Source organism: Dipodomys merriami, unplaced genomic scaffold (assembly GCF_024711535.1).
Source record: "Dipodomys merriami isolate MVZ:Mamm:240054 unplaced genomic scaffold, mDipMer1.0.p SCAF_44, whole genome shotgun sequence".
Taxonomy (NCBI): Eukaryota; Metazoa; Chordata; class Mammalia; order Rodentia; family Heteromyidae; genus Dipodomys; species Dipodomys merriami.
Window position 1 is genome coordinate 4,553,906 of NW_027206002.1, and position 22,463 is coordinate 4,576,368.

At 39.0% G+C, this 22,463-nt stretch overlaps 3 protein-coding genes and 1 long non-coding RNA gene across 7 annotated transcripts in view; 1 reads left to right on the forward strand and 3 right to left on the reverse strand.

Moving 5' to 3' along the window:
- Positions 1 to 22,463, forward strand: part of LOC138808067 (uncharacterized) — a 148,637-nt gene that overhangs the window by 60,683 nt on the left and 65,491 nt on the right. The gene's annotated exons all lie outside the window — the stretch shown is intronic.
- Positions 1,496 to 2,428, reverse strand: LOC138808058 (olfactory receptor 2Y1-like). Its single transcript, XM_069994019.1, has one exon. It carries the CDS (start codon positions 2,426 to 2,428, stop codon positions 1,496 to 1,498), a length of 933 nt encoding a protein of 310 aa, XP_069850120.1.
- Positions 10,643 to 11,578, reverse strand: LOC138808059 (olfactory receptor 2Y1B-like). Its single transcript, XM_069994020.1, has one exon. It carries the CDS (start codon positions 11,576 to 11,578, stop codon positions 10,643 to 10,645), a length of 936 nt encoding a protein of 311 aa, XP_069850121.1.
- Positions 17,078 to 18,013, reverse strand: LOC138808060 (olfactory receptor 2Y1B-like). Its single transcript, XM_069994021.1, has one exon. It carries the CDS (start codon positions 18,011 to 18,013, stop codon positions 17,078 to 17,080), a length of 936 nt encoding a protein of 311 aa, XP_069850122.1.

Here is a 22,463-nt window from a genome sequence, read left to right on the forward strand (position 1 = left end):
CCATCCTTAATTCTGTTTACCTTTATTCTGTATTAGCTTTACTGATTAATGTGTATTGGACCAACCTTCTATAGTTGTCTGAATAAGTCAGATACAGCTAAGGAAAGCTGGGATCGCTCACTGGCAACGGAGTGGTTAAGAGAACTCATGATCTCAGCTGACCAATTAGCCACTACCATGAATGAGAAGTCGAAAGGGATCCAAGGGATATGTATTCCCACAGAATGCATTCTCAGACAAAGGGACCTGGCAAATGTGAAACAGAAGTAAGGGTTGGCTTTAGGGTTGCACAAAGCATCTCAGCTTCATTCTGTATTTGCTATGTGAACTCCAATGCACTGAAACATACTTCAATAATGAACAAGCAGGGACTATAACAAAACTCTTCCAGTTATATTGTAAGGCTCATGGAAATTGTTTACATAAAATAATGCAAGATTATATAATGATTACTTATGTAATCACTATTAAAGATGAGTTGCTCAAAATGAAACTTACTAAAACTGCAAAAGCTTATTTTCAGGGACATGTGCACTTTGTTATGGGACTATAATGAATGAAGAGAAATGATAGTGGCAGAATTTGAATAGTCCACCATCTCCTCACTTGGAATTTTCCATGACTGTTCACTGCAGGAACTTTTCTCTCTTAACTGTCTCATTTGTGTTTTTTTCTTCTTTCATACCTTACTCCTTCTTGGCTCATTCTATTTCCATTCTTAGTTTTTGTTTTTTCAGTGCTGGGAATTGAACCAAGAGCCTTAGTGTATGCTAGGCAAGCATCCTACCCCTGAGCTACAGGCCCAGCCCCATGTCTTTTCCATTTTTTTCTTGTATTCTCCATGACACCAAGCAGCATGTTCAAGACCTTTGTTATAGCTGGTGAGAGTTTGCTGCCTCCTTTATCCAGTGCTACCCTAATGATTTACCTTTTGTAAAGTAGGCAAACAACAAACTATGTAAAACCACCTGTGCCATGAAGTGCCGCTGACTGTGATCTTATTTTTGCACTCAGTGAAGGCACCAACTGGAAGGATAAAGTGTAACACTAGTCAGAGAACTTAGAAACACACCCTGAGAGGTGAAGGGATGTGGCCAGCATCACAATTAATTAGAAAGCTGGCAGTGAGGTCACTTCCTGTACTTTATCTCCATACGGGGGTTCATTGATGGGAGATAAATTAATTTCAGACCCAGAAACACTTACGTCCCATCACTACATTCCAAATGTGACCAGATACACGGCCTTCCCCTCTTCCTAAGTGCTTTCTTCTGTAACATTGTGATGGAAATTAAACTGTACAAAGATCTTGGACAGTAAAATACAAAGCATCTCAAGAGATTCCTAAAAGTACCTTTGCAAAAAGTAAAGGCATCACAGCCCAGAGGTCTATTGAGGGTTGTTTTCTAGGACCATCAAGGAGCAGGATGTATTTCAGGGTATGAGCAGAATAACAACAACAACAACAACATTGTACTGGCCCTCCTTTGGCCTCCTACTCTGAGTCTCTACCAATCCCCAGTACCTTCCACAGAGCCTCCTTCACATCCTTGTTCCTCAAGGTATAAATCAGAGGATTGAGCATAGGGGTGATTATAGTATAAAAAAGGGCAACAAACTTTCCCTCATTCTCAGAATACTTGTGGATGGGCTGGAGGTAGGTATAGATGGCTGAGCCAAAAAAGAGAGAAACTACCAGGAGGTGGGACCCACAGGTTCCAAAAGCCTTTCTACGCCCAGCCATTGACTGGACCTTCAGCACTGCCCTAGCAATGTTTGCATAGGAGCCTAGAATCAGAGCTGCAGGAAACACCAAGATTAAGGCTCGAGCCACAAACATCTTGGCTTCTATTTCTCCTGTGTCCTCACAAGCTAATTTCAAGAGCACAGGCATTTCACAGAAGAAGTGATTCAGTCGATGCCCACAAAGAGGCCTGGCCATGAGGCCTGTCTGAATCAGAGAGTTTACAAGCCCTCCTACCCAGGAAGCGATAGCCAACACCTGGCAGAGCCGGGGGCTCATAATGGTCATGTAGTGAAGTGGACGACACACAGCAGCATAGCGGTCAAAGGCCATCACCACCAGGAGCACACACTCAGTTCCACCCAGCGTGAGAACAATGAAGAGCTGGGCCACACACCCTCCATAGCTGATGGTCCTGTCCAGTCCATGGAGGTTGATGAGAAGCTGGGGCACGGTGCTGGTGGTGTAGCAGAGATCCAGGAAGGAGAGGTGGGAGAGGAAGAAGTACATGGGTGTGTGCAGCCGAAGGTCCACTCGGGAGAGGATGATGATGCTGGTGTTACCAAAGAGAGTTAAGGAATAGAAAATGGAAATGAAGATAAACAAGAGAAGTTGCAGTTGAGGCCAGTCTGAGAAGCCCACCAAAAGAAAGCCATCATCCAAAGTAGTGTTATGTCTTCCCATAGCCTTTTACCTGCACAAATAACAGAAAGCAATTCAATGCCTCCTATGAAGAATGCGAATTAAAACTTTATTTGTATTGTTTCCTAAGTACTCCATGAGGATGGGCTCTAGTTCGTATTTTGTCATTGTATTCTGTTGAGTCTTTTATATTTAATTTTGTTCTTCTCTAGTATACTGAACTCTGAATTAGGCGTGATAACAGTCTTCCCCTGGTATTTGATTATTGTTTCAAGTGTTTTATGTGATTTTTATATCTTGCAACTGCACTGAATTAATTTATCGTTTACAGATTTATAATGAATAAACAATTATAATTTATAAATCCATAGCTTTTCATATAAATTCACATTTTTCAATTTTTGCCTTCTAATCTTTAGAATCATCTCTCTCTGTATGTGTATGTGTGAGTGTGTAATCATTTAATTTATAAATAGAAATAATTCTACTTCTTCCTTTCTGAATTTGACACTCATTATTCGTCTTGAGGACCTAGATCCACATACAGAAGGATCAAAAGTACCCTTATCTCACTCTATACACAAATGTCAATGTTTTGTTAATGTTTTGTTTGTAACACCTGGAACTATAAAGTGACTAGTGGGTATTATTCAATTGATTTTTACATTGATCTTGGCAAAGATGTATTTTTCTACATATGACCCCAAAAGCACATGAAAATGATATCTCCATGTCGGTTCATCAGCTACAACAAATGCATCATTGTGGTGAAGGATTTTGATAATCAAGAGGCTATGCATGTGTAGAGCAAAGAATAAATGGTTACTATGATTATTATTCTAAAATTAACATCTACCTTAAAAGCCTAACAATAAACATATACATATAAGAAAAAGGACAGGAAAAGTTCTAAGATGGCCTTTTGACATATTGCAAAGATGTTTCTGTATTAAGTGAAAGATTTTTATTAGATTATTAAATTATTCCACTCAGTCCTGATCACCTTTGCTTTAATAATCTTAACTACATTTTAAAAGGTAATCCCCACTCCTAATTATTTTGACTTTTGCCTTGATTTCTGCATTACAAAGATCAGTGTGTGTTGTTCTAATCTGTTTTGCATATATGTGTAATCTTTATGATACTCTTTAAAATAATAGTTTATATCATAGTTATATAAGGAGTTACTATATAGTAATATAATGTAACAATAGTATATCATACTATAGTTTATTATAACATCTTTTTCGGTTGCACTGAGCCACACCTCCAGTATTGACTTTTGCTAGTTATTTTTCAGTTGGAATCAAAGAGTGTACCTATGTGCAGTCCACTTATATTAAGCTTCCTGGCAGGTAGAATAACGGGCATGTGCCACCATGTCTAGCTCATCATTGAGAAAGGGCTTCTCAGAATCCTCAAAATCTTAGCCTTCTAAGTAGCTGGGATAACAGGCATGAGCCACTGGGTGCCTGGATTACATTTCTTGATAATAAATCATCTTCAAATTTGCACAACAGCACGTAGTATGACATCAGCTCAATCGGCTAATTTACTGTATCATCAGGCTACCATACAACCACATTCAAGCCACAGAATTAAATCCATGCAAAGGTATTTAAGCAAAGGAAGGAGTATACACAAATTCTTTCTGGAGTCACCTTCATTGTTCTACCACATAATCTTGTTTGAATGTTTTCACTTCTTCCTATCATGCCAAAATGTGTCCCTCTTATTAGAACTTGGGAGACTCTCCCTATTGGAACTAAGTAGACACCAAAGTGTCTTCTACTAATCACCACCATGTGCTCTTTTGCAGGCTCAGTCACACTCCAATGTGAGCTTGATTCCTTTCACAGGAAAAACCACACAATATCCCATAAGTCTTTAGAGTGATCTACAAGACTATAAAATACCCAGTAAAAAACCACCTAAACTTACTAGCAGAAGACCAAAATTCCAATATTGCTTGCAATTAGCTTAGTGGACATTCAAAGGCTGCATTAATGAACTGTTTCATATGTAACTGCATACAGAATGTTGTCTCTGTGTGATATAACTTCTCATCTGATATCTACTACTCAAAAACAAAACAAGAGAAAAAGAAAATCCCTACCTTTTATTTCTTTTTTTAAAAATTGTAAAAATAGTGAACAAAGGGGTTACAGTTACGTGAGTAAGGTAATTAGTACATTTCCTACTGAGCATATTTATCTCTTTTGTTTATCCCCTACCATCCCTTCCCTTCCAGCTCCCCAATCCCTCCCCACCCCCAAGTTGTGAAGTTTGTTTTCAACATAGTGTCTTGTACATCTCATTGAAGGAAAGTAACAAAATGCTGAAATAAGGATACAGGCTTACCCATTGTAACAATGAGATGTACAAGACACTATGTTGAAAATGAACCTACCTTTCATTTCTACAGCACTGCCCATGCTTCCATTCTGTGCCTCTTGGCTGTGATATCTGTTGTTGATTGTCATTTTAGAGCAGAGCATCATAGAATTTGAGATTTAAAATGGGCTTAATGATTTTAAGTCAACCATCATGGTTTTCATTTTTTAAAAAAAAAACATATTTTCTTGGGGCTGGAAAGGTGGCTCAGTGGTAGAACGCTTGCCTTACATGCCTGAGGCCCTGGGTTCGATTCCTCAGCACCACATAAGCAAAACGAAAAAAGCCAGAAACGGCGCTGTGGCTCAATTGGTAGAGCGCTAGCCTTGAGCTGAAGAGCTGAGGGACAGCCCTCAGGCTCAGAGTTCAGGCCCCATGACTGGACCCAAAAAACAAAAAACAATAAAAACATGTATTTTCTTAAGTGTTTGCAATTGGGGAGGAAGGTGTGCAGGCATGAATGATTTTTGGCATGGTGTGTTCAAGCAGGTAGAGAGTGAATAGAAAATAGAGAATAAAAAAATTCTTATTGGATGACAAAATAAGATTTTGGGTGAACTTAACATGTATTTCTCTGTCCCCAAACTGGGGACCCCTACAACAGAGTCTAGTACTAATCACCAAGCAGAATATTTCTTGTGTCCTGGAATTTAACTGTGGCTCACCCAGGTGGCACTCACCTGGAGTTCAAAGAAAGAAAAACTGCTGGTTTTACTTCTCTCGATTCTACTGGCTTCAAGGTCGACATGAAGCCTATTGCAGACTGGTGGCATTTAGGGACTCTCTTCAGTTGTGATTTGTCAAGGCTAAGATCAGGGGTCTCAGTCCTTGAGAAGTCAGGAGGGCATATTGTTCCGCTGCTTTAGCAGCAGAGAAGGCTGCGCCTCAACCCTCCATGAGAGGAGCATCCTCATAGAACCCCTGTATCCCTAACCATCTGAGATCAGAAAGAAGCTGATGTATCAGGCTGAGTTGCAATTATCAAACTATTTCCTGACCCTAATATTATGTACACCAATTCTACCCTGGGAGCTTTGGAAAGGCTTCCCTTAAGCAGTAGAAGGAGAATTGTTTACCAAGTATGACCTTGGAGACTTCCCAGTACTAATATGGCAATTATAATAAACTTCTGGGCTCTCCAACATCCACTTGAAATCCTCTACTCTCTCTATTCCCCATGCTCTTCCCAAACAGTAGTGATCTCTTCAGTGTCCTCAGAACAGACCTCCTTACTTGGCAATACACCTCTACAGCTTGGGGTTTCTCCTACTTCCCTATTTCACCCCATCATCTGAGCCCTTCATCAGTCAGACAAAATTACATGTCTTACTTGAAGCCTACATATTCATTACACCCTAAATATCTTCCTTCAGTGCTGAATCACATTTAACGGAGTTTACAGTTTCACCCAACCATCCCTCCCCTCCTTTTGCACTTTATCTCCCTATATACTGGGCATTGGAATGTGCAACACTAAGAGGCACATTGGAAGGAAAGCCTGGAAACTGAGGAGGCAACTTTTTGAAGGCCTTAACCTGGGTTCATAGGCCTTCTCTGTACCAGCTTCTAATCATGGCCGCACTGCTTCTTTGAAGTCTTTGTAAAGTGCCCTCACTATCCCCCACAGTTACTTACAATTTTAAACTTGTCCACACCTGAACTCATCCTTCTAACCATACCAATTAAGATTTGTGTAAGCTTTCATGTATCTGTATTTTTTCTTATCTTTGGAATCACAAGAAACTTTAAATTTCATCTTCTACGTATCATATTGAGGCCACAGTCTGTATTTTAAAAATCAACCTTATGGCAATGTAACATATATAGATACAATGTAAACATGTAGTGTGTGATTCTCTGAGTTTGTATAGTTATGCTATGAAAAAAGATCCCACAGAGCAAAAAACTTACCATCTTCATTTTTTAAATCCATATTCGAAAGACTGAACCTGTCTCTCATCTTGTTCTAATATCAATTCAAAATGAATATAGGACCTGAAACCTTAAAACTACTATGGGGAAGAATAGGGAAAACATTAGAACCTACTGGAATAGGCAGGAACATTCTGAACAGAACTCCAGAGACCCAGAAAATAGAGGAAAGAATTGACAAATTGGATTGTATCAAGCTAAAAAGTTTCTGCACAGCAAAAGATTTAGTCAATAAACACATTCATTTTCTTCCTGAATTATCTACTTGTGTATTTGTTTTCATTTTATTGGTATTTTTCTAAAAGATTTGTAGGATTTTGGTTGTGCACACTCACGTTCTTCATCTCTAAAATCATTAAAGTCATTTTTACTTAATTATAAAATATATTATGTATTATTGTATGTGGGAAGTTAATACATATCTATTCCATTACCATTTGAATTTTAACAAGAAAAATATATGGGAGGGAATAGAGCGATGGTTAATGATACAGGGAAGCAAAAAAGAGAAGAGGAATGAGTTTTGATTTTTTTTTATAGCACAATTAGTTTAGATGGTTGAAAACATTCAATTGAATACTTCCAAATTGCTAGTAAAGAGAATTTTGAGTGTTCACAACATAAAGAAATGATAGATTTTTGAGGTGATGGATGGATTAGTTATCTAAATTAGATCATTGCATGTTATGTACCATTGATTGAAATATCACACCAAATGGCATAAACATTGAATATAACGTAACATTAGGTTGAGGATATACTATCTCAAAATGTTCCTAATTGGTAGCCAGGCACCTGTGGCTCATGCCTGTAATCCTAGCTACTGAGGAGGCTGAGATTTGAGGATTGTGGTTCAAAGCCAATCCAGGCAGGAAAGTCTGTGAGACTCTTATCTCCATAAATTACTCAAAAAGCCAGACTGTGGCTCAAGTGGTAGAGTGCTTGCCTTGATCAAAAGAAGCTCAGGGACAATATTGAGGCACTGAGTTCAAGCTGCAGGACCAGAAAAAAATTCCTAATTGGAATATAGATTATTTAAAATTGAAATTATTTGAGGAAATGTTATTTCAAATGGGTCCTTTAGCCTGCCTTTTTATACATACGGCAAGCCATAAAGATTCTTTGGGGGAGGGATGAACAGATTCCTATTTTTCCTTGCAGTATATCTCTTATATCAGCACCAAATATTAACGGATCTGAAAGGAAAGAGATTATAATAAAGCAATAGTAGGTGACTTCAATATCCCTCCCTCACCCCCTGATTGCAGCAAAGGATAGATCACCTGCACAGTGTCCATAAGGAAATATTTACACTGCACATCAGATCAGATGGCCTCTGCATTTTATCCAACAATAGCAGAAAGTGTTCCTTTACTTCATTTATTTGGATCTAGAAGATAAAAGGGATATGTGCCACATAACTCTTGATCTTCTCCACAAAAGAAAGTCACCTCAGGCCTTCCCTCTCAGATGGCAACTAAAGGAAACTGGAAGGTTTGGTTGGCTCTGGAATGGCTGAGGAGATCAATGATCAATGCTGATTAATTAGCTACTGATGTGAATGGGAATGCCCAGGGAGACTCCAGGGGTGTGTATTCACACACACATACACAACACATACACACACACACATACATACACACACACAGCATCTTCTTCCCACAAGACGTAAATTTCAAAAGCAAGTGCTGTGTTTCCAATTGTACCAATGACCTATTTGTCTGATTAAAGGATATGATAAAAAAGATATAAGAGAAGCCTGGCACCGGTGGCTCAAACCTGTAATCCTAGCAACTCAGGAGGCTGAGATCTGAGGATCGCAATTTGAAGCCAGCCCAGGCAGAAAAATCCTGGTGAGACTCTTACCTCTAGTTAACCACTCAAAAATCAGAAGTGGCACTGTGGCTCAAGTGGTAGAGGGCTAGCTTTGAGCACAGAGAGGCCAGGCCCTGAGTTCAAGCCCTAGAATGACATAAATAAATGCATAAATAAATAATACAAGGGAAAAAACATTTGTTCAGGGCAGACTCTGGGTATTTCCTAAAGTTAAAAGAAATATAAAAATACATATTTTAGGTGCTATTTAGAGTACTAGGGGTTGGAATGTGACAGGCCAGAGCCAAATCCTGTACTTCCATTTTATGCAAATTGAAATAAGCCATACACAAAATTATCTAATGGGGGACATATGGACAGTATCCATATAGGTTTGATAGTATCCTATTCTTATGCATGATTTTGGAGCTATAGTAAATATTCAAGAAATAGAAACTATTATTATCACATGAATTAGCTTTGCCCAAAGAAGGAAATGCCCAGTGATGAAAAAGTGTTCACTATATTTTTCTATACCTCAGAAGAGTATAGAATAGTGATAAATAAACCAAAGAAAAATTGTAAAAATATATTAGGCACACAGTTGATTTGATTTACTGCTTTTCTTTCTGAACTCTCTTCCTCTATTAAGAATCCACTACTGAATAAAATAAACCAAAGAAAAATTGTAAAATATATCAAGCACACAATTGATTTGATTTACAACTGATTTTCTTTCTGAACTCTCATCCTCTATTAAGAATTCACTACTGGGAGAAGATATTCTAGTAGTGTTACATTTAGGGTTATGGAAATATCTCAGCTTTCTCATACATTTACTATCTACATATGGACAGGCTTCTTAAACACACTGAAACTTGGCTCCATCAATAATAAGTAAGAAGGGATGGGTAGGTGGCTCAGTGGTAGAGTGCTTGCCTTGCATGCATGAGGCCCTGGGTTCAATTCCTCAGCACCATATAAGCAGAAAAACTGGAAGTGGCACTGTGGCTCAAGTGGTAGAGCGCTAACCTTGAGCTGAAGAGCTCAGGGACAGTACCCAGGCCAAGTATTCAGGCCCCACAACCTACAAAAAAAAAAAAATAAGAAGTGCAGCAAAAGTAATTCTCAGCTATATTGTAATGATTAAGAAAATGTCTCTAAAAATTATATCAATAATACTCATTACTACAAGATGATTCATTTAACATAAACCATGCAAAAATAAAATTGTTCAAGGATGGTTAGTTTTATATGGCATGATTATTTAAATAATGTAAAAAGACATAGATTGAATGTAAAGAATCAACTATCACCACAGTTGATTTAATGCCACTTGAATTTATTACAACTCTCCACTGCAAGGTGTCTCCCTCTCTCTCTCTTTTCCTGTCTCTCACATCTTATTCTTTTTTATTCTTTCTTCAAATATTACCCCTTCATGGCATCTTGTTTTTATGCACATGCGATCTCTGTTCTGTTATCATCTCTGTAACACTGAGCAGATCTGGTACCCATGCTGCAGCCAGGGAGACTGATGCCTCTGTTACCTAGAAGTACACTGATTACTTTGTCTTTTTTTTCCAAATAGAGCAATATACATCCTATCTACAGCATTTACAGTACTTACATTACCTCCTGAAGGACAGAGGATATAAATTCTCAGAAAACTCAGAAACAGGCCCTGAGATATGGCATGAGATGGTGAGAATCACAATTATTAGTAAGCTAGCAGTGAACTCATGCCTCTGCACTAAAGGGAAGTGCCTTCTATGGGACATAGCATGTGGATTCATTAGCTTTGTATACAGTATAGTCACATTTGACTACGTTTTCCTTTACTCTCTGAAATGCCTAGAACCCATCACTAATTTCCACATGTGCCCAAAACATGGAAAGCTGTGATATAAATCAGCTCCAACTACTACCTGTACAATGATCATAGATAGAAGATTGAGGAAATAAAGCATCTCAGGCGACCTCTTTCAATCTCCCACCTCCAAGAAAATAAAGCGTATTAAAACTCAAATGATTACTGAGGGCTATTTTCTAGCTCTCAAAGAATGGGATGGGTTTCAGGGTGTGAGAGCCATGATCAAACACTGTCTTTCTCTCTTATCCTGATTTTCTTCCTCGCTGTAGTAACTTCCACAAAGCCCCCTTCACATCCTTGTTCCTCAGGGTATAAATCAGAGGATTGAGCATGGGGGTGATGATAGTATAAAAAAGGGCAACAAACTTGCCTTCATTCTCAGAATAACTGTCCTTCGGTTGGAGGTAAGTGTAGATGGCTGAGCCATAAAACAAAGAAACTACCACGAGGTGAGACCCACAAGTTCCAAAAGCCTTTCTACGCCCAGCCATTGACTTGACCTTTAGCACGGCCCTGCCAATGTATACATAGGAGCCTAGAATTAGTACTGCAGGAAAGACCAAAATCACAGCCCGGGCCACAAACATCTTGGCCTCTGTTCCTACTGTGTCCTCACAAGCCAGCTTCAGGAGGACAGGCATCTCACAGAAGAAGTGATTCAGGTGATGGCCACAGAGACGCATGGCCATCATAAGCCCTGTCTGAATCAGAGAGTTCACCAGGCCTCCCAACCAAGAAGCAATAGCCAAAATGTGGCAAAGGAGAGTATGCATAATGGTTGTGTAGCGGAGTGGACGACACACAGCAGCATAGCGGTCAAAAGCCATCACCACCAGCAGCACACACTCTGTGGAGCCCAAGGCAAGAGATACGAAGAGCTGGGCCACACACCCTCCGTAGCTGATGGTCTGGTCAAGTCCGGAAAGATTCACCAGAAGCTGGGGCACAGTGCTGGTGGTGTAGCAGAGATCCAGGAAGGAGAGGTGGGAGAGGAAGAAGTACATGGGTGTGCGCAGCCGATGGTCCAGCCGGTAGAGGGCAATGATGGTGGTGTTGCCAAAGAGAGTCAGGGAGTAGGAAATTGAAATAAAGATAAAAAGGAGGAGCTCTAGCTGAGGCCAATCTGAGAACCCCACCAGAACGAAGCCCTCTCCCCAGCTGGTGTTAAGTCTTCCCATAACCTTTCACCTTCCCAATTAGCAGGAGTCAATTCAGTGTCTCTTGTGCTGTATATGAATTAAAACATTATGTGCTCTTTTTACTGATACAGGAATCGCATGTTGTAAATAGAACTTTAAAAAAAATTGTGGGGCTGGAGTCCCATTCAATGATGAGTCTCTAGAATGCATGAAGACCTAGCTTGATCTTTAAAAGCATGCAAGTAAATTAAGAGAAGTATCTAGTATATACAAGGGATCATTCATCAGCTATGTTATTCTCTTTTGCTCCTTCTCCTATTCTGCAAGTCAGACTATTTCAGTAGATTAGGATGAATGACTGAGCCTGTTGAGAATCACACGCTTGATCCACGGATATTCACCTGTTCTTTTTGGTTGGTGAACACGGTTGCAAGGGAGTGATGAGTATAGATCTATTCCTATAGAGGGAAAAGGTTTCACAAATTCATTCCTAAATTTTGCAGGAAATGTTCTCTTTCCTACCATGAGCACTTCCTTATCTCTAACCCTTGTCACACTGAAAAGTCCTTCATGTGTCTTTGCTCCTCTATAAGCTGCGAGCCTCTGAGTTACAGAGCACAGTAAGTTAAGCACATAAAAGGTGCTAAATCACTTTAATCCACAACATGTAGTAGATATTAAATACATTCTGTTGGGTGAAACACTTGACTCTCCCATCAGGTATGCACGAAAGGTTATTTACCTTAACACTGACTTTTCTTATAGTACAAATCTGAAGAGGATACGAGAAAGTTCAGCAGAAAGCAAGAAATCAGCAATTAATACAGGCTTGCTTGAGCTCAATATTTTTGCCAAATTAGCCTATCCCTCCTCTTATGAGTTCTGTAGTCCTTCAAGATTATCCTCAGTGCTGCAGTGCTGCATCTGTAATTCCAGGAAGGTATTTTTCCACCACACCGATGTCTCTGTGGAAAAGGTGGAAAAATATTAACATTTAAAGACAAAAATGTGTAGCCTAGCCAGCACACCAGTCATGATGACCACCTTAGTAGAATGCATGAGCTTATAAAGTCCATTGTCAGGTCTTGACATATCACCTTTGCCACTTACCAGCTGACCTGTTCTAGAGAATTACCTCTCTGAGTCTTTTGCTTTTATTTTTACTTAATTACAAATGAAAAACACTTAGTTTATAAATTTTATGGGGTTTAAATACTTTGAATGATAGATTGAAGTGACAATGCATAGGTTATATGAACTTCTCACCCTCGTCTGTCGGTACCCATGCCATCCAATTGTTTTGTTATTTATCATTGTATCCAGGGTCATACCTGAGGATAAAAGACTCACAACAGACATGGGGGGATGAATTAAGGGGACTTCATTCTACCTGATGGACATAAATGTCCAAGAAATATTTATTTTCTGTACTACAGAAAAGTATTAATACATCTACACCATTTCTCATTTAGGGGCACTACAGAAAAGTATTAATACACCTACACCATTTCTCACTTAGGGGCACAAGGAATTTTTTTCTAGCAATTTCTGTTTCATAGTTTATCACTATTATTTATAAAAGCATATAGATATGTTTATATATTGGCAGGTAAATAGAAGTATGGATATATGGAAAATGGTAGCATCATAGTCCGAAAGGCTTTCAGTATGATAAAACAATGAGCAGGAAACTGATAAATACAAACTATAATCCACAGGATAACATTGCAGAAGGGAAATTGAATTCAGTTTTAAGACCTGAGCTAGACAAATATAGGATGAAGGGAACTAAATAGGAAACCTATCAATAATAAAATACGTTTTTGTATTAATTTAGCATTTCTACATCCTAAAACAACCAACAGAGGGAATTCATTGCTAATTGCCTATTGGGATATTTCTTATTTTCAAATGTAAATGCAGAATAGCTCACTTTATAAGTACTTACCCAGACATCCAGGAAAGAAAACAATTTCATTTATCATCCTTGAATCTTTCGGCTTCAAAAAGTAATGGGAGACTCATTTTGGACTGTCAGCTTCTGAGATGTTCAAGATGGGTGTGTCTATGGCACCTATTTTGTGTGTGGAATAGAATTCTTGGATCAGTGTGCAGGCTTGGGAAAATCCTAGTTACATATTAGTTCCATGTTGTTCCTTCCTTCACCAAGGAGCTTGTTGAGGTTCATAGCTTATATCTTGGGATCATCTTCCCAATTACTATTCCATGCTTACTTGAACCAACTGAGTCTACAAGGGAGTTGGTGTATTACCAAACTACCTGTAGACCTTCAGTCTGTGAGCTGGTGTATTATCAAGTCATCTTCTGACACTAAGACTGAATGCATCGATTCTGCCCTGGGGACATTGCCAATACTTTCTTGACAGCATCCAACAAAGAATTGCTTAACAACTATAGCCTTGGAGACCTCCGGGCCCCAATGTGGCAATTATAATCAACTAACTGGCTAAGGTCTGCCTTGTAGTCCTCAGTTCTATTCCCCATACTCTGTCCAATCTAAACTGATCTACTCATTGTCTTCAGAACATATCTTCTTATATGCTCATACAGTTCTGCAACTTGAGATTTCATCTACTTCTCTACTTTGACTTCAGTCCTACCAGCCCTTCACCATTCAGGCCAAATTCTGTGTCTCATTTGAAGCCAACATTGTCCACCGCATGCCCCAAAGCTTTACCCCATAGACCTTTCATATGCTTTTATTCTCTCTCTCTTTCTCTCTCTCTCTCTCACACACAATCTATTTCCTCATTGTGATATACTATACTTTTTTCCCTATGATATATATAGGGTATGAATATTTGTTGTTACTAACCTGTCTTTATTGTCAATATCCTTAGGTATCCAGTCTTTGATTTGACCTTCAGCACTGCCCTGGGCAGTGTGTGCAGAGAAGCCTAGAATTAGAGCTGTAGGAAATACCACTATTACAGCTTATTTAAAAATTATCCATTGAGAGGGAATTGGTGAGAATGAGGGAACAGATGATACTATACAATAGAAAATGTATTTATCACCTGATAGATGTAAAGGTAACCCTGCTGTATATCAATAATATAATAAAACAATAATATAATAAAACAATAATAAAGTAAAAATTTAGAAAAAACTATTGCTTGAACAAATAATTCCTTCTACATGCCTCAAGAAATCAAATGGTCAATATTCAAAGTTACTTACATTTATTCACTTAAGGAATCAAAATATAGCACAAGGAAATAGTTCTATCCTTACTAACATTATGATTGGCAAATCTTTTGTGATATGCTTGAGTGCCATCAGGAAGATAATATTGTCTTCTGTTTTGGACCAGTGTTTGTGGATTAATGACATACTGCATGTGAGTAACTGTGTGTGATAGACATCCATCCATTGGTAGCTCATTCTTGTAAATATTGATTCAGTACCTTCTCTTGAATAGAGACAAAAGAAAATAATAAAATCTAATAATAAATAATAATTATCAATAAAATAAATAATAATAAAATCTAAAGTCTGATTATGAGCAAGCACTCAGAGATATTTTGCCTGAAATATGAAATGAGAGGTGCAATATTCTCGTGTTTCATTCAGAGGGCTTAACATCACTAAGGGAAATATTTAAAGCAGCTCAAGCACTATTATCATACTAGCTCTTACTTTACAATTTATGTTAATGGAACAAAATACTATGTACAATTATAGACGAGAGCATAACTTTTCAAGAGGATGAATATCACCCTTCTTGTGTCAACCCTGAGCCACATAACTCTTCAGAGGTAGATGGGAGATAAAGGCTGAAAAAGTCATTTTCAAGCAAGTTTTTTTTATTAATAAGTTTTTAATTATGAAAATACCGTACAGAGGGGTTATAATTACATGAGCAAGGTAATGAGTACATTTCTTATCAAGCATTGTTGCCTCCTCCTTTGTTTCCCCTTAACCGTCCCTCAAGCAAGTTTTAAGATCCCTACCCCATTCACACATCTATGTTTCAGTTATACCATATTCTAATTATGACAGGGTTAAAGTTTTCAGAAAGGGGAACCTACTGTCTCTGGGTCACCTATATTAGACTCCTTCGTAGATTCTTTCTTACAACCAGGCTTCAATGTGTCCATCTTTATTCTTACCTTTGGAATCTCAATGAAAATTAAATTCTAGATAGTAGCCCTTCAGAGACTGTGCTAAGATCACAATGTCTTTTTTTCTATCTGAATTACTTTAATCAATAGATTTAGTCTGGAACATAGCAGATATTATATTCGATTAGCCCGTTAAGGAAGTTTACATTAATGTATCTTTCCAGAAATGTCAGATGTGTTTTCAGTTTTTAGAATAGAATACATATTTATTAGTATTATTTGTGCTTGCTGAAAATTATTTAATTCATTAAAAAAATGCCTTTTTTTTACAAATCAACTTTATTGCAGTGTGATTGAGAAAAATAATGTATATTTAAAGAAACATTAAGTTTATTACATAGAAGATATATATCACATATATACCAATATGATTCTGAGGGTTTTTTGTTGTGGCCAAAAATCATGTAAAATTTATTATTTGGTCTGTTTGCACCATATTCAACATGTTAAGAACATCCCCACTATTTAACATTATTGCTTTTGAATAACAGAAAGCAGTTTGAGTTCCAATGATGGCAGACCACTGTGTTACCAGCACTCAGCCAGTAGAAGCAGGAAGATACTGAGTTCAAAGACAGGCCAAGTCACATGGTGAGACCTTGTCTCAAAATTTTAAAAAAGCTCCATAATCAGACAAGAAAAATACTATAGTACAGACACGATGCACACACATTTCAATCAATAATGGACTGTATACATAGAGGGCTGTGGTCCCATAAGAGAGTAATAAAGTTGAAAAATTCCCATTGGTTTTAAGTGTAACTTTCGTATATGTAGATATATTTAAATATAGAAATGCTTGCTATCTTGTTACAATTGCCTACATTAGAGTCCCATGCCGTCCAAGTTCATAGACTGTGAGCAACGAGTTATGCCACAAAGCCTTGGCGATTAAGTAGATGGCCGTGCTAACTAGATTATAAAAGAAACAAGCTCTGAGTGTGAAGAGATGTAGCCAGGGTCACAATTAGAAAACCAGGGCGAGTTCGTATTCCTTGCACTCAGACACATGCCATTTTTATTACACTACATTGGGAATCACTCACTTCATATAAGGTCCCGTCACATTTAACTGAGTCTTTCCCCATGTTTACAGTGTGAGTAACATCATCACTATTTTCCACATATAGCCAGAACACAGCTTCCTCCAGAGTGCGTGCTCCTAGAAAACTGATATAAATCAGCCCTCACTTTTTCACACACACAATTATAAACATGGCATTATAAAGCATCTTGACAGAATCTTCACTTCAAATATCCACAAATAAGAAAACTCTACAACCTTGAAGCCTTCTAAGAGTTCTTTACTAGTGGTCAATGGCCCTCAAAGAACAGGATGGGTTTTAGGAAACGAGAACTATGACAGAAAATGTTTTTGCTTTCCATTTTCCTCCTACCCTGAGTCTCTGTCTCTCCCTAGAACTTTCCACAGAGCCCCCTTCACATCCTTATTCCTTAGAGTATAAATCAGAGGATTGAGCATGGGAGTGATTATAGTATAAAAAAGGGCAACAAACTTCCCCTCGCTCTCAGAATACTTGTGGATGGGCTGGAGGTAGGTGTAGATGGCTGAGCCATAAAAAAGTGAAACCACCACAATGTGGGACCCACAAGTTCCAAAAGCCTTTCTGCGCCCAGCCACCGACTTGACCTTGAGCACGGCCCTGCCGATGTGTACATAGGAGCCCAGAATTACTGCTGTGGGAAGGACCAGGATTACAGCTCGGGCCACAAACATTTTGGCCTCTGTTCCTCCCGTGTCCTCACAAGCCAGCTTCAGGAATATGGGCATCTCACAGAAGAAGTGATTCAGTTGATGGCCACAGAGTGGCATGGTCATCATGAGGCTGGTCTGAATCATAGAATTCACAAGGCCTGCCAACCAGGCAGAAAGAGCCAGTGTCTGGCAGAGGACAGGGTGCATGATGGTGGTGTAGTGGAGTGGACGGCACACGGCAGCGTAGCGGTCAAAGGCCATCACCACCAGCAGCACACACTCTGTGGATGCCAGAGCAAGGAAAACGAAGAGCTGGGTCACGCACCTTCTATAGCTGATGGTCCTGTCAAATCCATGGAGGTTGATGAGAAGCTGGGGCACAGTGCTGGTGGTGTAGCAGAGATCCAGGAAGGAGAGGTGGGAGAGGAAGAAGTACATGGGTGTGCGCAGCCGAAGGTCCAGTCGGGAGAGGGCAATGATGGTGGTGTTGCCAAAGAGAGTCAGGGAGTAGAAAATAGAAATGAAGATGAAAAGGATGAGCTCTAGTTGAGGCCAATCTGAGAAGCCCACCAGAAGGAAGCCATCACCCCAACTGCTGTTGGAACGTCCCATAGCCTTTCACCTCGTCTTGAAAAATATGGGTTAAAGCACTATTCTAAATATTCAACCTGTGTCCCCAAATCACAGGTTTATTTTCTATTTTTGCTATTTAGTTATATGCCCAGTTTTCTCATCTCTGCTATAGAGGACTGAACACTGGACCAGGATGATGTAACCTCATTTGTTTGTTTCATGATGTTATGCAAATCACTGAGTCCTATAGATCAGATGCTTCCTTATCTGAGACTGAGATGATACATTACCATTGTTCCAGCACTAAGGTAAAGATACAAGGAAGTAATGAGCAAACTGATTTTAAGCAGATAATGTAGACCTGGAAAGTAGCTTGCTGCTCAAGGAATTGTGTAGTACGGATTATCTAGCATTGAAATATAGAAATTAAGAAATTAATAAAAGCAAACATAGAAAAGTACAGCATTAGTTTTTTTTTCTGTTTTTCCCCCCATTTTCTTACTCTAGCAAGTGAAGTGTTTCACTAAGATTAGGAACCAGGACTAACCAGGCTGCTACCACAAAATTGGCCCCTGGGTTCTAATATTTCTGTCTGCTCAGTGAGTATGGTGAGCCAATCCTGGAAGCCCTGGTCATAAACAGCTGCTATCTTCACCAAGGACTAAGGATAGATCCATCCTTCAGGGGGAAAATAATTTGCAACAAATATGTTCATTATCAGACTTGAAATCGCCTCCATTTTTTGACCCAACTTATAAATTCATCTGGAAGAATTGTTCACCAGGAAGAAAGCTGAAAGTCATTTACATGTCTTCTCCCACTCGGGCTGCGAACCATGCATTTAAAAATATTAATATCTTTCCTGATGGCACGTAAGCTGTGGCAAATTAATGTTTCTTTCATTCATAGTCTGTAGATATCAAATAACTTTTGTTGAGTGAAACATTCATAGTCTGTAGATATCAAATAACTTTTGTTGAGTGAAACATTTGGCTCTTCAAATTTTATTTCCTCAAGGCACCTGAGATTTAACTACAAACATACTTTCATAAACTGTGTCTATGGTATATGTAGAGAATGTCACCAGCACTCAATGTCAGTAATTGTGTCACAGTAACTGATAGAATGTCACCAGCACTCAATGTCAGTAATTGTGTCACACTAATGCATTCCTCTTCATTAACTCTGCTGGAAGGTTGTCAATGCTTCGACCCTGCATCAGTGATTCTAGGATTCCAGTGTCAAGAGGATGCCTCTGTGGAATAGAACAAGAACAGGCTATTTTATATGCCTATGCATAAATACTCAGCACAACGAAGATGGTGTTTGAATGAGCACCTTACTGGACATCATCAACTTATGAAGTCCATAGTCAGACTTCTACACGACACCTGTGTCACCTCTCAAGTCTTCCGTTCTCAACACTCACTTCCCTGAGTCTCAAATCACTAAACAGTGAAATAAAAACAGTTCACCAACTATGATGACATTTCAGTGCTCAGATACATACTGAAGTGACAAGGAGCATGTTACATGCACTGGTCTGTCTGCATCACTGTTCTTTAAGAGCAGTTCAACTGGCTCTGCTTAATTTCTTTACCATTGTATCCCCATTGCTCAGTGTGGTACCAGAAGAATATAGGATGTTGAATGAATTCATAAATTCATTTGTCTGATACATGTGAATGCTGAAAAATATTTGTTTTCTGTACAACAGGAGCATAGTAATACATCTGTATAGGTTCTCATTTAGTAGTCCAAAGATTTGAACTATTTCTGCTCTCTTTTATGAACCATCTCTGCTCTCTTTTATGAACCATCTCTGCTCTCTTTTATAACAGCATATAGATATGCTTATTGTGTTTGCAATTGAACAAAATCTTGGAAGAATGATTATAGGAAAACACTGGAATGTTAATCCCAAAATAATTTCAATATGATGGATGACACAGAAGACTTGACCCAATAAGTAGATACTAAATTGGGTAAGATAGCAAGGCAGAAGGAAAAGTTGAACTCAACCACAAAGTCTCTGCGGGACAAATATATTATGGGAGGACAAAATTGAATAACAAATATGATAAAATTCAACATGTGAGTAGTTCCCACTTCACTGATTTTATCAAATGTAATGCAAGAATAGATCATCATAATAATATGGAAACTTTATCACTTTAGGTTGGAAAGAAACCGAGATCATTTCTTCCCAGGGTCTTGCACCATGTCAATAATGACCAGCCAATACAGAGTCTCAGCCCTAGAACTGGTGTAGTAAAGGCCATGCCTCATTCCCTCACCCATAGTTTCCTATCTATTTTCCTCATCTCCAGTCCCTACTTGTGTCTTCAGAATTTCTTTTACTCCTCTGTCTATCAGATAAACTAAGTCCTTACTAAGAGTCTTTGTTTACTATTGCTCTACATCATTCATCTAGTTCTGAAAACATTCAATTCTCCGTGGTCTCCATCCTGGAAACAAATCACCTATGAACTCACACTGATAGTGTTAGTGCGTAAATAATGGCTAACACATGCAGGTGCACAGTGCGTCGCAAGGGGGAAGCTATTGGCCAGGTCCTTAGACAGGGAGGAAGCCTGTAGCAGCTCCACTCCTTTTCACTCAGGGAGATGTGGAGGGTGTCCTGCTCTGTAGGGATCTGTTATTTTCGTCTGCTATACAGAGTCTCAATATCAGGGGATCTCAAGGTCAAGGGTTTTTCTGGCTCTGCTCCATATATTCCATTTATTTTTCTTAAGCACCACCTTAACACCTGTGTAATGTTTGTGAGTTCCTTCTTTGGAAAATATGTATTGCTCTCTCATCTCCCAGATTTGAATCTAGATTTTTTTTTTTGTATACCATTAAGTCTGCTTCTGTATCTCTTTATGACTGTTTAGATGAATTGATTCTGAGGCCATGCAGATACCAAACAATCTTTCGACCCATCTCCATGACAACCAAGTTCTACAGGCTCAACATTCTTTGATGTAGACACCATACCTTTCACACTATCAGAAACCAAACACTGTCCAGTCATTCCCCACCAGATTTTTGGTGGTCATCAAGATTACCCTAAGCACTCAAAATGTTTTCTAGCAAAATATGAAGGTTGATTTAAGTAATTTTGGTTCAAATACTAACAATAAATAGTTCAAATACTAACCTCACCCAAAATATTGTCTCCATCTAGGATGGATGGTCTCCTTTTGTCTTCTCTTCTAAGAAGCCTTCATTTCAGCAACTAGGAACATGCCTGTGTTCTTTGCCTTCTGACTATGATATCTGTAATTTTCTTTGCATAATAGGACTTGGACATTTTAGGATTTGAGCTTTAGAAAGTCTTCCAAGTGAATGTCAACATTTACACTTTATGTAAGAAAATTATTGCCTTAGTTTATTCAGTTGGAGAGAAAGATATAAAGTGGTCATGTTTTGATCATGTTTGTGATTGGCTGGGTAGGTGATCAAGAATGAGTATTAATTATAAAACAGTTTCTGCCCAAATCTAACATTACTGTATTCTCCACTTAGGGAAATGCCAAGAGGGCTAACTTCCTAATGGATTCTTTCTTTTTTTTTTTCTGGCTTTGAAAACTTGAACCCAAAGTTGTTCTTCCAGGAAGTACTCACCCAAGCCCAGGAAGAATAAAAGCATAGTCACTCCTGGTTCTATTGGCTTCAAAGCAATGTGAGACCTTTTCAAGACGGTTGGCCTCTAAAGAGATTTCTTCAGGGTGGACAAGAGCTTTGACTCAGAGCTCCTGTCTTGGAGAGGTCATCGTGGCTTATAGCTCTGGCCCCCAGCAGCAAGGCTGCTGAGGTTCATACTCTGGGTGGTGGTGGCAGCATGTTCCCTACAGAGCCCCAGCTCACCCTACAGAGCCCCAGAGCTTGGGTATTCTCAGACACCTCCTCACCTTAGGTAGGGCTTGGTACCTTACACATGCCCTGGGGAAGAAAGAACTGTTTACCAGTTGTGTCTCTGGAGTCTTGTGCGCCCCAATGTGGACAATTATAGTCAAGTGACTGGCTCTCCGATGATTACCTGGCAGTCTTCAGCTCTCTTTAGTTACTGTGCTCTGCCCAAACCAAACTGGTCTTTCAGTGTCCTTAGAACAGCTTCTTGGTTTCTCATGAAACTCTGCAGCCTGGGTTTCCTCACACTTCCTATTTTGACCCCTATCCTAGTAACCCTTCATCAACCAGATCAAATTCCATTCTTCTGCTCCCCCTGCTTGGAATCTTTTCTATCTCTGGACTTCTCATATCATGTTTATGCTCTCATTTATGTGTATTGTTGATCTAGCTGAATATTTATTTCCTTGATGGAGTGCTTGACTTTTTTTGGTGTCACATACAATATTTAATATGTTAGTTTTTTTGGTGGGGGGGGAATCTGGTCGTGGGGCCTGAACTCTGGGCCTGAGCGCTGTACTCAGCTCTTCAGCTCAAGGCTAGTGCTCTACCACTTAAGCCACAGTGCCACTTC

Excerpts from the sequence above, each read along its gene's own strand:
- LOC138808058 (XM_069994019.1), bottom strand. The coding sequence starts at position 2,428 with ATGGGAAGACATAACACTACTTTGGATGATGGCTTTCTTTTGGTGGGC.
- LOC138808059 (XM_069994020.1), bottom strand. The coding sequence starts at position 11,578 with ATGGGAAGACTTAACACCAGCTGGGGAGAGGGCTTCGTTCTGGTGGGG.
- LOC138808060 (XM_069994021.1), bottom strand. The coding sequence starts at position 18,013 with ATGGGACGTTCCAACAGCAGTTGGGGTGATGGCTTCCTTCTGGTGGGC.